We start from the raw sequence: 19500 nt of genomic DNA, 5'->3' as shown, positions 1-19500 counted from the left end.
AAAATCAAACTAAGTTTAATTTTGGACCCTTTGGACTTTAATGTAGACCAATTTGAAAACAAGACCAAAAATGAGGAATCTACATACACAGTTTGATTTGGCATATCAAAGAACCCCATTTATTCAATTTTTGATGAAATCAAACAGGGTTTAATTTTGGACCCCGATTTGGACCAACTTGAAAACTGGGCCGATAATCAAGAATCTAAGTACATTTTTAGATTCAGCATATCAAAGAACCCAACCGATTAATTTTTTGTCAAAATCAAAGGAAGTCTAATTTTGGACCCTTTGGACCTTAATGTAGACCAATTTGAAAACGGGACCAAAAGTTAAAAATCTACATACACAGTTAGATTCGGCATATCAAAAAACCCCAATTATTCAATTTTGATGAAATCAAACAAAGTTTAATTTTGGACCCTTTGGGCCCCTTATTCCTAAACTGTTGGGACCAAAACTCCCAAAATCATTACCAACCTTCCTTTTATGGTCATAAACCTTGTGTGTAAATTTCATTATTTTCTATTTACTTAAACTAAAGTAATTGTGGGAAAACCAAGAATAATGCTTATTTGGGCCCTTTTTTGGCCCCTTATTCCTACACTATTGAAACCAAAACTCCAAAAATCAATCCCAACCTTTCTTTTGTGGTCATAAACCTTGTGTCAAAATTTCATAGATTTCTATTAACTTAAACTAAAGTTATAGTGCGAAAACCAAGAAAATGCTTATTTAGGCCCTTTTTGGCCCCTAATTCCTAAAATGTTGGGACCAAAACTCCCAAAATCAATACCAACCTTCCTTTTGTGGTCATAAACCTTGTGATAAAATTTTATAGATTTATATTCACTTTTACTCAAGTTAGAGTACGAAAACTAAAAGTATTCGGACGACGACGACGACGACGACGCCAACGTGATAGCAATATACGACGAAAATTTTTTCAAAATTTGCGGTCGTATAAAAACTAAAAGTATTCGAACGACGATGACGACGACGCCAACGTGATAGCAATATACGACAAAAATGTTTTCAAATTTTGTGGTCGTATAAAAACTTAACAGACAGCTAAAAACTACAAAAACATTGACGCTACTGGCAAGTATTGCATTGTTTGCATTCATTCAATTTTAGGAAAGTCTTTTTTTACATACTGTGGATTCATTATTATTCGTTGGATACCAATTTTCATGGATTTTGTGGGAACAGGTGAACCACAAAATTAAATGTTCAAGGAATACCGAATTTTCTATAGTCTTGTAAGCAGATTTTTGCAAAACCATGAAATTAAATATCCACGAACATGCAAATTTTTCTCAATCCATGAAAATTGGTACCAACAATAATAACAAATACACAGCAGGATAGAAAATTTATTTATTTATTTTATGCTAACAAAAAAGTTTCAACAGTTACCTGTGGACACCTGATGAAGAGGTTCAAAATCTGCCACATCTACATCCATGTATACTTGTGGAGAATCTGTTGATTCCTGGAATATAGAAAAGAACAATTTTAAATAACTATGACAATTTCTACAATAATGCTTAACCTCCTGCAAGGGTCATAATGGAATGGATAAAACTGTTGTCACAGCAATTACAGTAACAATGATCTGGTACTGATTATTGTGAACAGCTTTTCCAATTGTTTCCCGATTTGTTTCGGTAATGTGATTAAAAGTAAAAATGCCATGTGGAATTGAAACAGCATTCATTTCAATAGTATCTGGATTCCACTTTAAGTTTTGGAAAGGGTTTATCACAGACCCATTTTATAATCTATAACTGTGAGTAAACTCAAAAGCAGGAAATCACTACCCTGGAATACTATAACTGTATTGAAGTTAATAAATTCAGTTATCCCCCCTTAACATGAAGAAGCAGGATAAGTTTCCCTTATGTACATCCTCAGGTAGAGTTTAACAACTGATTTTATGAAAATCTTTTCAGCCAATAAGAAGTAGTTGAACTAAGGAGCATATACAGATGGAAGTTTGGGTTCCTAGCTATATACAAATGTACCATAACATTTTGTTTGCATGAGTTCTGATAAAATACATTATTTTTAATAACAAATATCAAATCCACAAACTGAATCTATACTTTTTACATTCATAATAATGTGTAAAATTTGTAAAAAGTTTGGTAAAGTGAGAATGTAAGTGTACTGCCAATGATATGCTAAGACCAACAAGATAACAAGATAACATTACAAATGCATGAAGATCATTATAAACCACTCTCTGGTCTCAACTAGCACAAAAATTACTTAAGAAAGAAGATTCTACACTTGTCCACTTTAAAATTTAAGTTAATTCAAACATTTAACAAACTTCCTCATTTTATCTTTGAAATTTGAATGGTCACAAGTAGATAGATATATCTCACTGAACCCACTGCTAGAAGCTTTGAATTTCATTTTTCACATTGAAACAAAATTGATATTCTTTTTACATGAATCTAAAATCTTTAAAATGAATACTGTAAACAAAATTATTTTCGCGGATATTGCATTTTGGGTTTATCCCCAGCCAGTCCAGTTCGCAGCAATTTATTTTTGCAATTTTCTAATTTACTTGATGTAGTTTGTTAAGGAAAGGTATAAGTTATACATATTATATATTTAATTTCGCGTTATTTTTCTACTTGCGAAAGTCGCGAAAATAAATCGCTTGCGAAATTAAGTTGGTTTACAGTAGTTAAAATAATAATAATTCACCTTGCTCTTACGACGTCTTGTTTTCTTTTGGTCAACAAACATCTCACTAGATTCGTAATACAACATGGCTTTACGACTAACTGCATCAAGATTTTTGGCCAATCTGTATGTTGACTCTCTCTTAGGAAGAGCTGCATACTTAGCAGTTTTCTTTTGTCCAGTAAATCGATAATCTTCATCATCTTTTTTTGTATTTTTGGTTTCATCCACAGCCAAATCATCACAATAACAAACCACCATACATTCAGGTTTACCACAATGTGGTACATTATCTTTCTCCTTATGTGCTTCAATACTATCACAGATGCAGCCAAGACGACAATATTCTTTCTCACATTTGAGTACATTGCGATCAGCTTCTGGACTTTGATCGGTAAACATACACAAATGACAAATGCATCCATATCGACAACCTGAAAGAATACAATATCACGACATATAGCTGACCTACTGATATAAAGAATTAACTAGTTTTTTTGTTTATAGCTTTGACAGCTAAGCATTGTGTGTGTTTAAACCATAGTTAGAAACTTGATAAGTCTAAGTTGGCATTGAGAAATTCATTTCTATATTTTAAGCAGTTATTTTTTTTTTAATTTTCAAAGGTTTTTTAGGGTTGTACAGTGGCCTATGGTTGTTTAAATCTATGTCATTTGGACTGTATTAGATAATTGTCTCATTGTCAATCATACAATATCTCCTCATTTCATTTTGTTGGATTTCTTTTCTTTTACCCAATATACCAATGAGACCTTATTACCAAGTGCATGCCAACTGAGGTATATTTATTGTGAGGTTTGATTAAGCAAGATATCATGCAGTAAAGATTATGATGTAATATTCAATTTTTAAAATTAACGTCACTGAACATGCTGAAATTAAATCTTCTTTACACCATTTACAATACATGTTTTCACTAATTTTCTTTCAACAGTTTTCTCAGGTGGCTTTACATTTAACAAATGTTTTATGGTTATTTGCCTAATTTAGATTAAAGCCAAATCTAATTTTGAAAAAAATATCAAGATGATTGGCTGCTTGCCAGAAAAATGGTTCACACATGCATAGTTTATGATGTAAACGAAGATATAAACTGAACCAATAATAAATGAAATGGGAGTTATTATGATTCTCTCAATAGACTTAGATGCAGGAATCTGAAAGCAAACTTTTCTCCCCACCCAAAATAATGTTCTTACTGTTCACACATAAGATTCTAACAGTATAATCTGTATTTTCCTTTTTCACAGTCTGATTCTATAACTTTGACTATAAAGATATACCGGTAGTGACCTCAAAATTAATATGAATATTCCTCTAAAGCCCATGTAACATGTGTAAGGTACTTTCTTGAGTTTTATTTTCACAAAACCCTTTTTTAAAACCTATTGCAGTCTACTTTAAATACTATGACTTTGAACTTTAAAGTAGTGTCCTATTAAGAAATTCCTGAAGAACAGACATCTTCACCAAATGTGTGCATATATATCCAATTAGGTCTTCAATCTGATATTAGTATTAGTAATGAACTTTTCTGCCAAATTGGTTTCATTAGGTTTAGTTATTCTCAGACAAGATGAAAATTTGAAATAGTACTTGATGAAAGCTTGTTGCCAATTAATGGCAATGCTCACCTTAAGTTACAAATGTATAGATACTGTGTTTAGATATTTTTTATCCCGATTATAATGTGTCTAGCCTTTAGATATATGATGACAACAAAAAAGAATTGAATAACAGCAATCTTTATGGCCAGTTCAAAAATTCCCTGTTTTCATTTATCAGCAAATTAAAAACATGTGTCAAATTTTAAACATTAAGGATAAACTTTTGTATAAAATCTATATTCTTGTTGCACAAGTTTTCAAAAACCTTTATGTTTGTCAGACAGAACTTTTTTGCGAATATTGTAAAACTATCCTTGGTCCTTTTTCTTAAAATTGTCCTTGGAATCTTCTGTTATTTTGTTCTATATACTGTTACAGCAGATTTCAATGAGTATGTAGCTAAAGGTAACATCTTTGGTTAGCTTGCTTGCTAGCTGAACCTTGAGGTATTTGTTTAATAGGTAAGAAATACTAACCTCCTTTCGAAGTACCCTAGTCCTACAGACAGATAGATTGGTTATCTGTCAGACTAGTCTACTCTTAAAGGAGGGTAGTTTACCATATCTAGCAATGACTTTACGGTTCAGCTAGCAAGCAAGCGAACCAAAGATATTACCTTTAGCTACATTCTCATAGAAATCGGCTGTAAAGTACTCTTGTGTGTTGTCAACTGATTTTTTTTAACATTATCTGGTAAAGGAGCATGTTCTATAAGGTCCTAACATGGTCCCCTTTTTTAGCGTAAATTTCAAATTCGGATTTATTGACTAATATCACGATAAATTATAGCTAATACATTGACTAGATTGGATATAAGCCATTTTGTTGAAAATTTTACGTTTCTGCGTTTCATTATGACGTCACACGTTGTACTCGCATTGATTTTTCACAAAAAAATCAATTAAAATGGGTAAATTTCAAAAGATTATTTGACAGGAAACATAGAGCACACACGTCGACAACAAAGATCTTTTTAAATAATTTTTGTGAAGACATTTAACATGTCTTATTTGAATATTAAGCTTGTCGACGCCTGCGCTCTATGTTTCCTTGTCCTTTATTTGGTTGAAATTCAGCTGATTGTGTCAAATTTCACCAAAATCCCTTAACTTGACCTTTTTTGGATGTTAAAATCAACGTGATAGAATTAAACTTTGACAAAAACAGCTCTGTTTAACTTTCTCGCATGTCTTTAAGGCAACTTATAACAATTATTGTCTTGTAACCATGAACTTTTTAATTTGGGCCAAATTTGGCACTTACCGAACTTACTCTGTTTGAATTTTTTCTTGTGATGTTTTGTAACAACATTATAACCAATTTAGTTATTCAGCAAAAATAGTATAGGTCACAAATTAACAGTAGATAATTAATGTTCCTACCAAACCTTATTTTACTTACTTCTGTTCTGAGTGGACTCAGTATGATCTGTCAAAGTAAAACAACAAAGTAAGGGACAAGACCACAAACAAATGACCTGTTATCTGAAAGGCTATAGTATCATGTTTTAAATGTTTTATTCAAATTCATTTAATTCTATATTGCCAAATATTGTATTCAAACTATATATAGTACTAATGTTCATAGGGTTTAAATATCTAGTCAAATATTGCATGTGGTTTTATTTTTGCATTTTCCTGTTTCAGAATCCAAATTTAAAAGAGTCAAATTTGCAGAGATTATTGTTTCTGCTTTTCATCTTAAGCACATTATTTGCAATAATAAACCCCTTATGAAAATCTCTTAATTTATAATATATATATATATAACATTATTTTTGTCATGTGTGTCACAGATATGGTTATCTTTTCAAAATTGATAAACATGATACAAGCATATGAAGCATCTCAGATAACAGGTCTTTTATTGTTATTTACACCATCACCAAAAACAAAGGAAAACTTGGTAAGTATTGAACAAAAGATTTCCTTCTCTATCATGTCTATTGAGGTATATTATATAAATTTGTTATATCTATATGTCCGATTCAAATGCTCAAGCTTGAGTATGACGATATACGTACATGTAGACATGATAGATGTAACAGAGTTGTAAATGTTTCTGAATTTAACAGAAGATGATCAAATAATGAAAATTAAAATGATATTTTCTGCCTTTTTTTATAAGCAATCCTGAAATGTTAGTTTTGTGCAAATAAATTGTAATCCCTCTATCATTGTCTATAAATACATGCAAGAAAAGCAAGTCTGATATGTTATGTGTATATGAAATATGGTTTTAGGAAAAAAGATTGCATTCATTATGAAGAAATCACATACTTTATCATGTAAATGCTAAAGCCAATTAACTTATTACTGAAATATATTTTATGTAAATGAGAAAAATAATTACCTGGTTTATCACAAGTTGTTAACTGACCAGACTCAGGTGACTGACCATCAGTTTCTTTTATTATCTTTTTTGGAACAGGCTTTTTACGTGAATATTTTTTAGGTATGGCTGAACATGCAGCAGTGGCCATATTGCTAGTAAGGACAGAGGCCACCAGTTCTAATTTTGGTTTCCGACCTTTTTTAGTGGGCGTTTCCTTTTCTGGCTCCTCCTGTTGTGGTATTTCAGGTGTTGAAGGCCGACTATTTGTTCCAGAGGTATCCATGATAACTGTGTAATCACCTTCATATCCGCCATCAGCATTTTTACGCCTTCTTATATTATGTCCTCCAAGTTTACGGATTACCTGAATATCTTGTAAATTGTAATTCAACCTCATTTTTAGTGTTTTTGATTTGAAAATCATCCTTTGCCTTACAGAGTTTTTCACCTTATCAGTTTCTTTTATCCTCTCTCTATCAAATATTCTAACCAGCTCTTCATCTTGAACCTCATCGTCTGACGGAAATATAATGTTTTCATCTCTTACTTCGACTATATCTGCATGACTTTCTGTATCTTCATCTTTTGTCATGCTTGTTTCTATGTCTTCATCAATAAACTGTATGTCATTCAAGTCATTAGAATTTGACCTTGAATAATCATCATATAGTATTTCTTCTTGTCCATTTTCTGACTTTTGAGATCGATCACCTTTAGACATTCCTTTCCTTTGAGTGTAAATTATATTCTTTCTACGTTTCTTTTTTATATTCAAACCATGTTCTTTCAACTCATCAGGACGCAGATTTTTAGCAAGGCGTGCCTCAGTTCGCCAATGTAACTTTCCTCCATTTTCAATTTCAGCTTTTGCATTTTCAACATCATCAGTAACATTGTCCACTTTGTTTTTCCAGCCTTTAATTTTTGTTATATCACTAGTTTTATTCATGAAAATGCCTTCATCATTAGGGCTATCTAACCATTGCAATTCCTGTTTATAAAGTCTTTGGTATTTAGCTAAAGTTTTATGCATTCCTCTCAAGTTCTGACTAATATTATCTTTATCCTTTAGAACTTTATTGCCAACCTTTTTATTGTATTTTGATAAGATATATCCTTGCTTTCGTCTCATATTTCTCATACGCGTCATACCTAATAACATGTTCTCATCAGTTCCCAATTTTGTTCTTCTTTCTACTTCAACATGTGCTTTCAGCGCATTTTTACTAGGAAATGACATAAACAAAACACCATCAATTTCATCAAAGTCTGGATCATGTTCATCCATTGACATATCACTATCATTCTCATTATTTTCATTTTCATCTTCATCTTCATCCTCGTCGTCATCATCATCGTCATCTTCTTCATCATCATCTTCATCATCATCAATTAAATTATCGTCATCGTCATCACCATCATCAAAATCATCGTCCTCATTATTAACCTTCTCATCATCTTTGACCTCAATTGTCAAATTTTCAATGAAGTTTTCTAACGACTGACTACTAAATGCTGAAAGTTTATCTTTAATTTCTGTTTCAGGGTTAAACAAGACAGTCATTGGCAATGGTTCTTTAATTTCTCGTTGAGTTGAATTCATAGGCACAAGACGTCCATCTACTTTCCTCATGTTTGTCATTTTCTTTTTCGTAGTACTATGTGATGAAGAAACTATAAATGATTTGTCTGGACTACTACTGATTTTGAGTTTGAGAGGTATTTTAGTTATATGGGTTTTAGGAACACTTTCTTCATCTTCCCATTCTTTAAATTTAGCTAAAAGTTTATCAGCCATTGTTAAATGTTTTGATTCCATTTCATTTTGAACCTGATCAATCTCATCATCTGAAATTTCCATTTCATTCTCAAATTTGCTTGATCCATCTAATGAAATAACGTCTTGGGAGTTATTATCAATTTGAGAGAGATCATCATCGTTCTTTGTGTCCTTAATTTCACAGATATCAGCTCTTATTTTAGACTGATCTTCAGTTTTAGAAGCATTGTCATCATTTTTTATATCAGTATTTTTATCATGTGATAATTCGTCAATGATCGCAACATTGTTTTCCTCTTTTGAGTCTATATCCATATCATTTGCTTTCGGTTTTGGTGTTAGTCCTACATCAAACAGAGATCTCTCTGTAGATTTATTTTCAGAACCGTCTAATAAATTTTCCACTGAGCTTGCAGTTTTATTTGGCGATTTCTTCACAGGACTTTCCTGAATTTCTATAACATTTTTCTTTCCGTCAGATTCTTTTATTTTCCCCTCTTTTCCTGGAGACTGATAATCCTCCATTATCAGATCAAAAATATTTTTCCTTTTAGACTCTCCTCCATGATCTTCTAAATCAGACAAATTACCACACACTGTTTCTGAATCTTTAAGTTTACTCTGATCGTCAGATTCAGATGTTTTTTCTTCTGACTTATTTGACTGTTCTTTTTCACTGTTATGCTGCGGATCAGGTTTCAAATCTACTTTGATTAATTTTGCATCAGTTTTTGCAGCTAATACTGATTTCACATTTGATAATGACTCCATGGCCTTCTTCAGTTTACTTTGCAACAAATTAGTTTGGTCTTTAGCTGAATCAGCCTTGACTTCTGCTGACTGAACCTTATCCTTTCCATTAATAGTTTTTAGTTGTATTTCTTTTTGTGGTTTATCTATATTTTTGCTATCTACATACTTTGTGTCGATCTCAATTTTAACATTTACAACAGTTAAAGTATCAGGATGCTTAATAATTTTACTTAATTCACTTCCTAAATTTTTTGTCACATTTTGATCTTCCTTTATATTTTCTGAATTTGTATCCACTTGTTTACATTGTTCAGAATCAATTTCCATGGCTTTTTCAGTGGCAGACAAATCATTTTCATTACTGTCACTTGTTTTGTCAGCAATTTCATTGACTGACACATTTTTGTCCAACTGTGATTTTTCTATATCTTTTGCTCCATTTGAAGCTTTATCTTCTTCAAGTAGATTTTCAGTATCAGTTATCTGAACTTTATCTGACGTTTGACAATCAACAGAATCATCAATTTCACTTTTGTCCTCATGTCCAACCTTTTTTAGTTTTGTTTCATCACCAACATGTTGTCCTTCCTCCATATCATCTCCCTGTTCGTCTGACATTTCACTATCACTATCACTTTCACTTTCATAATCCATTAAAGTATCAGATGTAAATATTTTAGGTAGCTGTACCAAGGAATCCATATTAGTCTTCACTTTTGAGATTAAATCATCCAGGGGTATTAATTTTTTTTCATTTATGATAATTTCAGGTGAACTTTGACCTGACTCTGAATCCATAGGTGTTTTTGGTGACATAACTGGTGCAGCGGCTGGTACAGTGACTGATGGAGATATTTTTTCTGTGACAACTGGTTTAGAACTAGTTGTTATAGATGCTACCTCAGGTTTGCTCACAGTGACTGGTGACTTCTTTAACAATGACATTCCTGGTCTTCCAGAGACAGGAGAAGATGAATTAACAAGTATTGTTCCAGAAGTATTCGGAATATCAGACTTTTTCAAAATAAGAACTTTTGAATTTGGAGGTATGTTTAAAGGATTAGACTGTGAAGCAAGGCTGATTATAGGTGATGTGGTTGTGAATGTATGTGCTGTAGTTGTGCTTCCTGACAGAACATTTGTCGACAGAAGTGAACTTCCAGGTGATGATATTAGTTGGCCCTTTGTTCCTGGCAGCACCTTTGTAGACAGAAGTGGTTGTCCTGACGAGGAGATAAGCTGTCCCTGAGATAATCGGAAGAATGTTTTTGTAGTTGGTGTCTTCAGCATTGATTGTACAGAAGTAATCACCTGTAAAGGTTGTACAGGTCTTACATTAGATGATGGAATCATTGATACCATAGGAGGTCCTATGGGAGAGACGGGAGAAATGGAAGATGGTATTACTTTGTTGGTAGGTGTTCCAATTAAACTTATCTTGTTACTTGGAATAATGCTTATATTACTGGCATTTGAACCCTGAAGAGTTAATAATGTTTGTCCTCCAATGGTTGATGAGCTTGGCACAATAATACATGGCACGGACTGGGATCCAGACACAATCGTTGCTTTGGTTCCAGCACTACCGATAAGTCTCATTTGAGGTTGAGTAGAAATTGGTTTTGACACAGATATACCAGTTGAGGTGGACTTAGTAGGCATTTGTTTCTGATCTGAATTTAACTTTCTCTTTCCTTTTTTTCCATCTTTCTGTTCAGTTTCATCATTTTCTCCATCATCCTCGTTATCAGACTTTGAATTCTTGTGTTCATCAAACATTGTAAACCCATCTTCATCATGACCAACTAACAACCCAAGAGCAGGCGACATCCTAATTATTGACCTTTTTAATATTGGTTTTGTCACTCTACGTTTTCCCTTTGAATCATCTTCATCTCCACTTGAGGTTGGGGTTTCGTCAGGATTCTTTCTTTTAATAGTAGTTACAACTGTATAACCTAATTCTCCATCAATTATTTTCTCTTGTAACGATTTACGTTTCCTTCTGGGTTTACGTGGTAATCTTAAAGGTTTATCTTCATACACAGCCCAGCCTGGAATGTCTTCTTGGGTAGATTCTACTATGATCTGATCTATTACATTTGACAAATTCTGTAATGCTTCCATCGGTCCTACTTCTTTGCCAGAATTTTCAACTTTAATTTTGCTTACAGCATCAGGAATGGTTTTTGGAATATCTATCTCTTTACCTATTGAAACTGTGTTTGAACTAGTGTCTATTGGTTCTATTTCACTCTTAATTCCAACATCAGCAGTTTCACATGACTTGTCAGTTATGTCACCATTGAGATTATTGGTTTCAACTTTCTGATTAACTAATGGTAAGTCTGATACTTGTTTCTCAGAATTGTTCGTTTCTGTTGGAGTTTTAATTTTCGTACAATCACTATTCAAAATAGTTCCTGTCAGCAATGAATACAGTTGTGAAGTTTGACATTCAGTTGAAAGACTAGTTTTCGGTAATGACACATCATTATTATTGCAATTTTCTGTATTATTGTCTTTCTTAAAGATTTGTCTTTTTGGTGACTTCAAGGGAAACATAACCATATCGTCAGCATATCTAAGATTTGGCGAGCGTTGACGACTTCCTGTTCTTGGTGATTCTGGTGTTATTACAGATAATTTTTCTGGAGATGGTGTATGTTTCACCTTTTTACCTGCAGAAAGGGGAGTTTTATTCCCAATAATAGGACTGTCTTTATTGTTGAGTTCTATTTTCACATTTGGACTCTGTTTCTTTGTAGGAGAAAGAGGTCCTTTGTCCTTCTTTTCTACAGAACTCCCTCTAGTGGATCGAAAGCTCTTCACTGGAGATTTCTCTGCTTCTGATCTTATTTCAAGCATTTTATCTTTGTTTCTAGTCTGTTTTTTCTTTGACGGTGATTTTTCTTTAATTGGTGGAGAACTTTCTTTATCAGATGTGTCAGAGAGTAAATATTTTCTTAGTTCATGAAATTTTGACTCATCATCACTTTTTCCAACTGTAGTATCCTGTATATCAACAACATTAACAAGTTGCTCCTGTTTATCCTTGTCTTGGACTGCTTTCACCTCAGATTTTTCACTTCTTTCCAATATATTTCTCTTGGTCTTAGCAATTTCTTTATGGTACTTCTCTCTGGTATTCAACACTTCATTCTCCTCTGGCTCCACAGTACTGGTATTAGACTTTTGGTTTTGTTTTAATTTCTTCATTTGATCGTTGTCATTTCTATTATTTTAAGACTGCTTCCCCACATCTTTAAATCACTGCAGCAGAAGATCCTTTGTCTGACAATTCAAATACCACTATTCCTAAAATGACAAAGAAAATCAAAGTTAAAAAAAAAAAAATTATCAAACCTAAATTCTCCACATCAATGAAACGACCTATAAATAGCAGTTTATAAAAGACAAAAATGTTTACCCCTTTGTTCAATTTTCCAGCCATGTAGGCTCTGTTGGTTGACAAGTGGGGTCATCAGACATATTTTAAAACTACGCATGTAGATACTCCAATGATTTGTGCCATAGTAAAATATTAAACTTGGCCAAATAGTTTCAGAGAAGATTTTTGTAAAAGTAAACAGACCACAATGACAGATGACATGTGATGAGAAAAGCTCAGGTGGCCAGGCCCTTCGGACCAGATGAGATAAAATTGGACCAGATGCTGCAGGGCCCAGCTTTATACGACCGCAGAGTTCGAACCCTTAACAGTTTTGACATGTATGGACACAACATTCAAGCTTGATACAGCTCTGAATTTGGATTGTGATTAAATATATACCGTAGTTGACACAACATAGGTTTCTGACACAGAATGAATGTGGTCTAAGAACTAAAACTTAAAAAGTTAAAAATTTTAAATTGGACATTTAACTATGGTCCAATACCAAAAATCTAAATAAATGGTTAGATTCAGCTGATCAAAGAACCCAAAGATTCAATTTTTGATGAAATCAAATAAAGTTCAATTTTGGACCCTTTAGACCTCAATGTGGACAAGGATTTGTATAGTTAGAAGGTCTAACTATACAAATCCTCGATGTGGACCAATTTGATAACCCGGCCCAAATATAAAAAATATAAAAACATGGTATCATCGGTATAAGGACATCATTCGTAAATATAGCTCAACATGCATACATCTTATGCATTTAAGTATTTCACATCCAATTTTTTATGGAAATATTCTTTAAAAAGCACAAAAATTTCAGTATTCACCGCAGAAATTAACAAAACCTTTAAATAGACTTATTAAAAAGGGATATAGTTATGATACTGTTGTCAGGTCATGAAAGATTGCATATTTTGGCGTTAATATTGATTCACTTATAGGGTCTTTGCATCGGAACTAAACACATTTATTCAAAAAACAGTTGTTGGCATGACACAGGTTATGTTCTTCTCATATATATGTTATGATGGTATGATACTAAACCCCTAAACGGGAAGGATTGTGCCTGATATTCATATGATGAAATCATAATCTTTCAATCAGTTTAATTGAAGTCTGGAGCTGGTATGTCAGTTAACTGCTAGTAGTCTGTTGTTATTTATGTTTAATTGTCATTTTGTTTATTTTCTTTGGTTACATCTTCTGACATCAGACTCAGACTTCTCTTGAATTGATTTTTAAATGTACGTATTGTTATGCGTTTACTTTTCTACAATGACTAAAGGTATAGGGGAGGGTTGAGATCTCATAAACATGTTTAACCCCGCTGCATTTTTGCGCCTGTCCCAAGTCAGGAGCCTCTGGTCTTTGTTAGTCTTGTATTATTTTAATTTTAGTTTCTTGTGTACAATTTGAAAATTAGTATGGCGTTCATTATCACTGAACTAGTATATATTTCTTTAGGGGCTAGCTGAAGGACACCTCCGGGTGCGGGAATTTCTCGTTACATTGAAGACCTGTTGGTGACCTTCCGCTGTTGTTTTTTCTATGGTCGGGTTGTTGTCTCTTTGATACATTCCCCATTTCCATTCTCAATTTTATTAGATTCAGCATGTATCAAAGAACACCATATAATCAAAGTTTAATTTTGGACCACGGTTTGGACCAACTTGAAAACTGGGCCCAGAATCAAAAATCTAAATATATGTTTAGAATCAGCATATCAAAGAACTGCAAGAATTAAATTTTTGTTGGAATCAAACAAAGTTTTTGGACCCTTTGAACCAATGTATACCAATTTGAAAACGGGACCAAAAACTAAGAATCTACATACACAGTTAGATCCGGCATATCAAAGAATTCCAATTATTCAATTTTGATGAAATCAAACAAAGTTTTATTTAGGCCCCTTTGGGCCCCTGATGCTGATTCCTAAACTATTGGGACCAAAACTCCCAAAATCAATCCCAACCTTCCTTTTATGGTCATAAACCTTGTGTTTAAATTTCATAGATTTCTTTTTACTAATACTAAAATTATGGTGCGAAAAAACAAGAAAAATGCTTATTTGGGACCCTTTTTGGCCCCTAATTCCTAAACTGTTGGGACCAAAACTCCCAAAATCAATCCCAAGCTTCCTGTTGCACACATTGAAATGTCACACCTTCTTTAGTTATCACTGATTTTATGTTAAAATTCCTAAATATAAAGTATCACATAAACGAAACATGATCATAGAAAATTATATCAAGATCAGATAAACCAAATGAGAACTTCATGTACACCTTACAATCATTCCATACACCACATAGAGTTTACCTTTTCTTATAGTTTCTAAGAAACCCCCTAAACATTGACCAACAAGAGTACACACACTAGAATGTCTCACCTTCTTTACTAATAATTGATATTATGTTGATAGTCCTAAATATAAAGCTTTATTACAACTGTCACATAAACTTAACATTAACCATGTTTTAATAACTAAGAAAAATAAAAATTGACCAATGAACCATGAAAATGAGGTCAAGGTCAGATGAACCATGCCAGGCAGACATGTAAAGCTATCAATTCTTTCATACAACAAATTTAGTTGACCTATAATTGCTTATAGTTTAAGAACCAGATGCTCAGCAGGGCGCAGCTTTATATGACCGCAGAGGTCTTACCCTGAACAGTTGGGGCAAGTATGGACATTACATTCAAGCTGGATACAGCTCTGAATTTGGATAGTGATTAAATAGTTGACACAGCATAGGTTACTGACACAGAATGAATGTGGTGGTCTAATGAACTTAAAATTATTTTTTTCCTTTTGAGCAATTCACTTTGTTGTTGGATATTAATCCTCCCCCTCCCCCTTTTCCCTTATTCCAAAAAATGATCTCAATTCAAATTTCTAATGGCGTTTGCAACAATAATTATAACTACTCAATAAAATATAAAATGTAATACAGTCATGGTTAAAATTAATATTAATTGATAGTTACTTCTAAAAAAATAAATGGGGAATGTATTCAAAGAGACACAGATGGTGGCCCCGCTAGCATATTACAATATAAAGGGACATAACTCAAGAACTGTTAAAGTTAAGCTGCCAAAAAATGAACTTAAACTGATTTTAGAGGTAATAAAGCATTTATACACATGTTATTAAGACAAACTTACGTTAAGAGAACAGACACTAAAAAATTCCTCAATATTCAATACCCTAGAACGGTAATCAAAAGTGCTTGTAATAACTGAATGGTAAAGATTGCTTTTATTCATCAGTTGGTAATAAGGCGAATATTACATTGTATATTGTATATAGCATTGATTCAACTACTATTCTGGAAAAAGAAAGATAACTCCAATTTTTAAAGATTTCATTGAGCATTGGTTTTAGATGATTCAACAACCATTCTGGACAAAGAAAGACAACTCCAATTTATTGACTTGAAACTACAAAAGTGCTTGTTTTGGCCCCTTTTTGGTCCTTTAGGCCTAGACTGTTTGCCCCATAACCCTTTAAATATATCCTAACCATCTACTTATGGTATTAAATATTGTGGAACAAATTCAGAACAATTGAAATACTTAACACAACTTTATGTCCTGACACTAGATAAATGCTTGTTTTGGGCCCCTTTGGGCCCCTAATTCCTAAACCTTAGGGACCAAAACTCTTAAGTTTATTATACGGAAACCATCCGTCTTAGAATGACGCTGACGACGCCGACGTGATACCAATATACGACTACAAAAATTTGCGGTCGTATAAAAACAGACCAAAACAGAAATACTGAACATTTAGCATTAAACCATGAAAATGAGGTCAAGGTCAAATAAAACCTGCACAACTGAAATACTATAGATCATAAATTATTTACATACACCAAATATAGTGACCTATTGCATATAGAATTAGAATAAAAGACAGGTCAGGGGTCTAAATTGGCGCTGGTCCAGTGGTCTGAGACCTGTAGAATTTGTGTCAGACCAGTAAATTTTGTCAGCTGGTGGTCTGGTGGACCAGTAGAATTTTTTTTCGTTTAAATCACTGATTGCATCTCTATCTCGGTTTGTTTACAAAAAAAGTAAACATGAGAAATTATGTTTAGGGTACTGGGGTACTATTTTAAAAGTATTTAATTTATATCCTAGGTGAGAGCACTACACAACAACACAAAATGTGTAAATTTTTGGATGGAGTTAAAACGCCAGGCAAAACAAATTAATTAATAAAGCGACATTCAAAAGGAAGATTTTTTAAACTGACAAAAGGAAACATAATATAAGATATCCTGGGAAAAGATCTGGAATGGTTAAAGGTTTAATTGTAAAGTCAATCATAATTCAATGCATTGTAAAACATGTGAACAATTAGCAGTGACAGACCTAGATGAGAAATGTATTTTGTAACGGGATCTTCAAATTTTTAGTAAGATTTTTGTACTTGCTCTTGAACAAACAGAACAGCACAAAAATCTACTGGAATAAAGAAGAGAAAATCAACTGAGGAAAATAAAACTAAACATATGTCATATCTTTTAATGGTTACCAAATGAATGTCATTTTTGCAAGACCAGTAAATTTTGACACATACCAGTAGATTTTAAGTCCACTGGTCCGGCTGGCCAGTACACTAAAAAGCTTAAATTCTACCCCTGATGAAAGACCAAAACTCCAAAAATTTAACTTTAACCCCTGAACCCTGAAAAATGCATACAACATTATAAATGGACATAACTCAAGAACAATAAAAATGATGCTACCATAATTTGTACTTGATCTGAGTTTTGTGGTGATCAGTATTGTGTATAGGTTTCATAATGTTTTGTTGGGGCAAACTTAAGTTACAGAACGGAATCCAAAGAATTTGCGATTTTATAATTCATAAAGGGGCATAACTCGATAATGGTTAAAATGACACTTCCCAAATTCTTCTTGATCTGTTTTTTTGTGGTAATAAGCATTGTGTTTAAGTTTCATAACATTTGGTTGAGGCAACTTATCAGTAATATTAGAAAACAGAAACTGAAAAATTTGCATTTTTTATAATTTATAAAGGGGAATAATTCAAAAATGGTTCAACCCACCAAAATTCAAAACTTGATCAGTATTTTGTGGAAATAAGCATTGTGTATAAGTCTGATAACATTTGGTTCAGGAAAACTAAGTTAGGAGTACTGAAACTAAAAATTTGACAATTTTCCATTTATAAAGGGGCATTACTCTAGAACGATTCAAGTGAAGCTTGATATGTATTTTGTGGTAATAAGCATTATGTATAAGTTTGATAACATTTGGTTGAGGCAAACTTAATTTGAGAGAACAGAAACTATAAATTTTGCAACCTTTCCACTTATTAAGGGCATAACTTTAGAACAGTTCAAGTGACGCCAGCAAAATTCACCAAAATTCAAACTATATCTATGTTTTATGGAAATAAGCATTGTGTATAAGTTTGATAACATTTGGTTGAGGGAAACTCAAGTTAGAGAACAGAAACCAATTTGAATCTACGTTAAACTGAATGCCCCCTCCACTTTGGCAGGGGCATAATAACTTGTGCTGTGAAGACTGTATTCTGATTATAATAAAGCTTCTGTCAAAGATTATAAAACTCCATGAAAGTATGACAAAGTCATTTATTGTTTGAAAGACTTGATCCTTAGATTGGCTCTTAATGTTAACCATGTCTATGGCAAGCCGTTTTACTATTTATTCTAACTTCAAGATATCTAATAAACTATATAAGATATCTCATTTAGTTTATAAGATATCTTATATACTTTATAAGATAATTTATATAGTTTATAAGATATCTCATATAATTTTCTTAATAAGATATATCTTATAAACTATATAAGATATCTTATAAACTATATAAGATATCTCATATAAAAAATATTTTTAAGATATCTTATAAAGGAAATTATATGAGATATATATCTCATATAGATATAGGAAGATGTGGTGTGAGTGCCAATGAGACAACTCTCCATCCAAATAAAAATTTGAAAAGTAAACCATTATAGGTTAAAGTATGGCCTTCAACACGGAGCCTTGGCTCACACCGAACAACAAGCTATAAAGGGCCCCAAAATTACTAGTGTAAAACCTTTCAAACGGGAAAACCAACGGTCTAATCTATATAAACAAAACGAGAAACGAGAAACACGTATATATTACATAAACAAACGACAACTACTGTACATCAGATTCCTGACTTAGGAAAGGTGCAAACATTTGCAGCGGGATTAATATTTTAATGGATCCAAACCTTCTCCCTTTTTCTAAAACAATAGCATAACATCACAACATAGAACAACATACGATAAAATATCAGATATCTTATACACTTTATAAGATATTTTTTTATATAGTTTATAAGATATATCTTATATACTTTATAAGATATCTTATAAAAGCAACTTCAACCATTATTTTTAATAAACAAACGCTCACTATATCAGAACCGCAGAAAATTAGAAATGGTGGATGATGGTGATCGAGAAAACAACAGATAATTGTCGGTCATTAGCGTTGCTATGGAGAAGTCCCACAGGTGTATACAAGATGCAGACTTGAACAAAGATCAAGTTCTTTTACAAATTCGATGATCTAGGGATACTCTTCATGTATAAACTAATCGGCCTAGCCAAGATCAGATGTGCATTTTGTGTTTCACATGAAGTCAAAAATGAGTATCACCTCAGGGAAAAACTCTTGTGATATTTTGGTTCAAAAATGGTTTAAATTATGAAAAATTGCCATTGTTAGGCTAACACTGGAAGCATTTATATATTTTCATGCAGTTTTTGGAAGAAATATTTAATATTTTTATCAAATAAATGGTTTTTAAAAACTGTATAATTTTCTTTAATGGTTGCCTTTAAGACATGGTCAACAGT

General features: G+C 32.6%; 1 protein-coding gene across 4 annotated transcripts in view; it reads right to left on the bottom strand.

Annotated features, from left to right (window-relative positions):
- Nucleotides 1-19500, bottom strand: part of LOC134697387 (uncharacterized) — a 49448-nt gene that overhangs the window by 20486 nt on the left and 9462 nt on the right. For 3 of the 4 annotated variants that reach the window (XM_063559641.1, XM_063559642.1, XM_063559643.1), the window contains exons 3-6: nt 6684-12516; nt 5733-5759; nt 2725-3137; nt 1420-1495 (exon numbers count right to left, since the gene is read on the bottom strand). In XM_063559641.1, the coding sequence (XP_063415711.1) occupies nt 1420-1495; nt 2725-3137; nt 5733-5759; nt 6684-12417 (6250 nt within the window). In that variant the 5' untranslated portion in view covers nt 12418-12516. The remainder of the gene's footprint in view (nt 1-1419; nt 1496-2724; nt 3138-5732; nt 5760-6683; nt 12517-19500) is intronic. The other variant, XM_063559644.1, reaches the window with a different exon arrangement.

This window comes from Mytilus trossulus, chromosome 14 (assembly GCF_036588685.1).
Source record: "Mytilus trossulus isolate FHL-02 chromosome 14, PNRI_Mtr1.1.1.hap1, whole genome shotgun sequence".
Taxonomy (NCBI): domain Eukaryota; kingdom Metazoa; phylum Mollusca; class Bivalvia; order Mytilida; family Mytilidae; genus Mytilus; species Mytilus trossulus.
The sequence above is the reverse complement of the archived record's forward strand: the minus strand, read 5'-3'. Positions and strand labels throughout refer to the sequence as shown.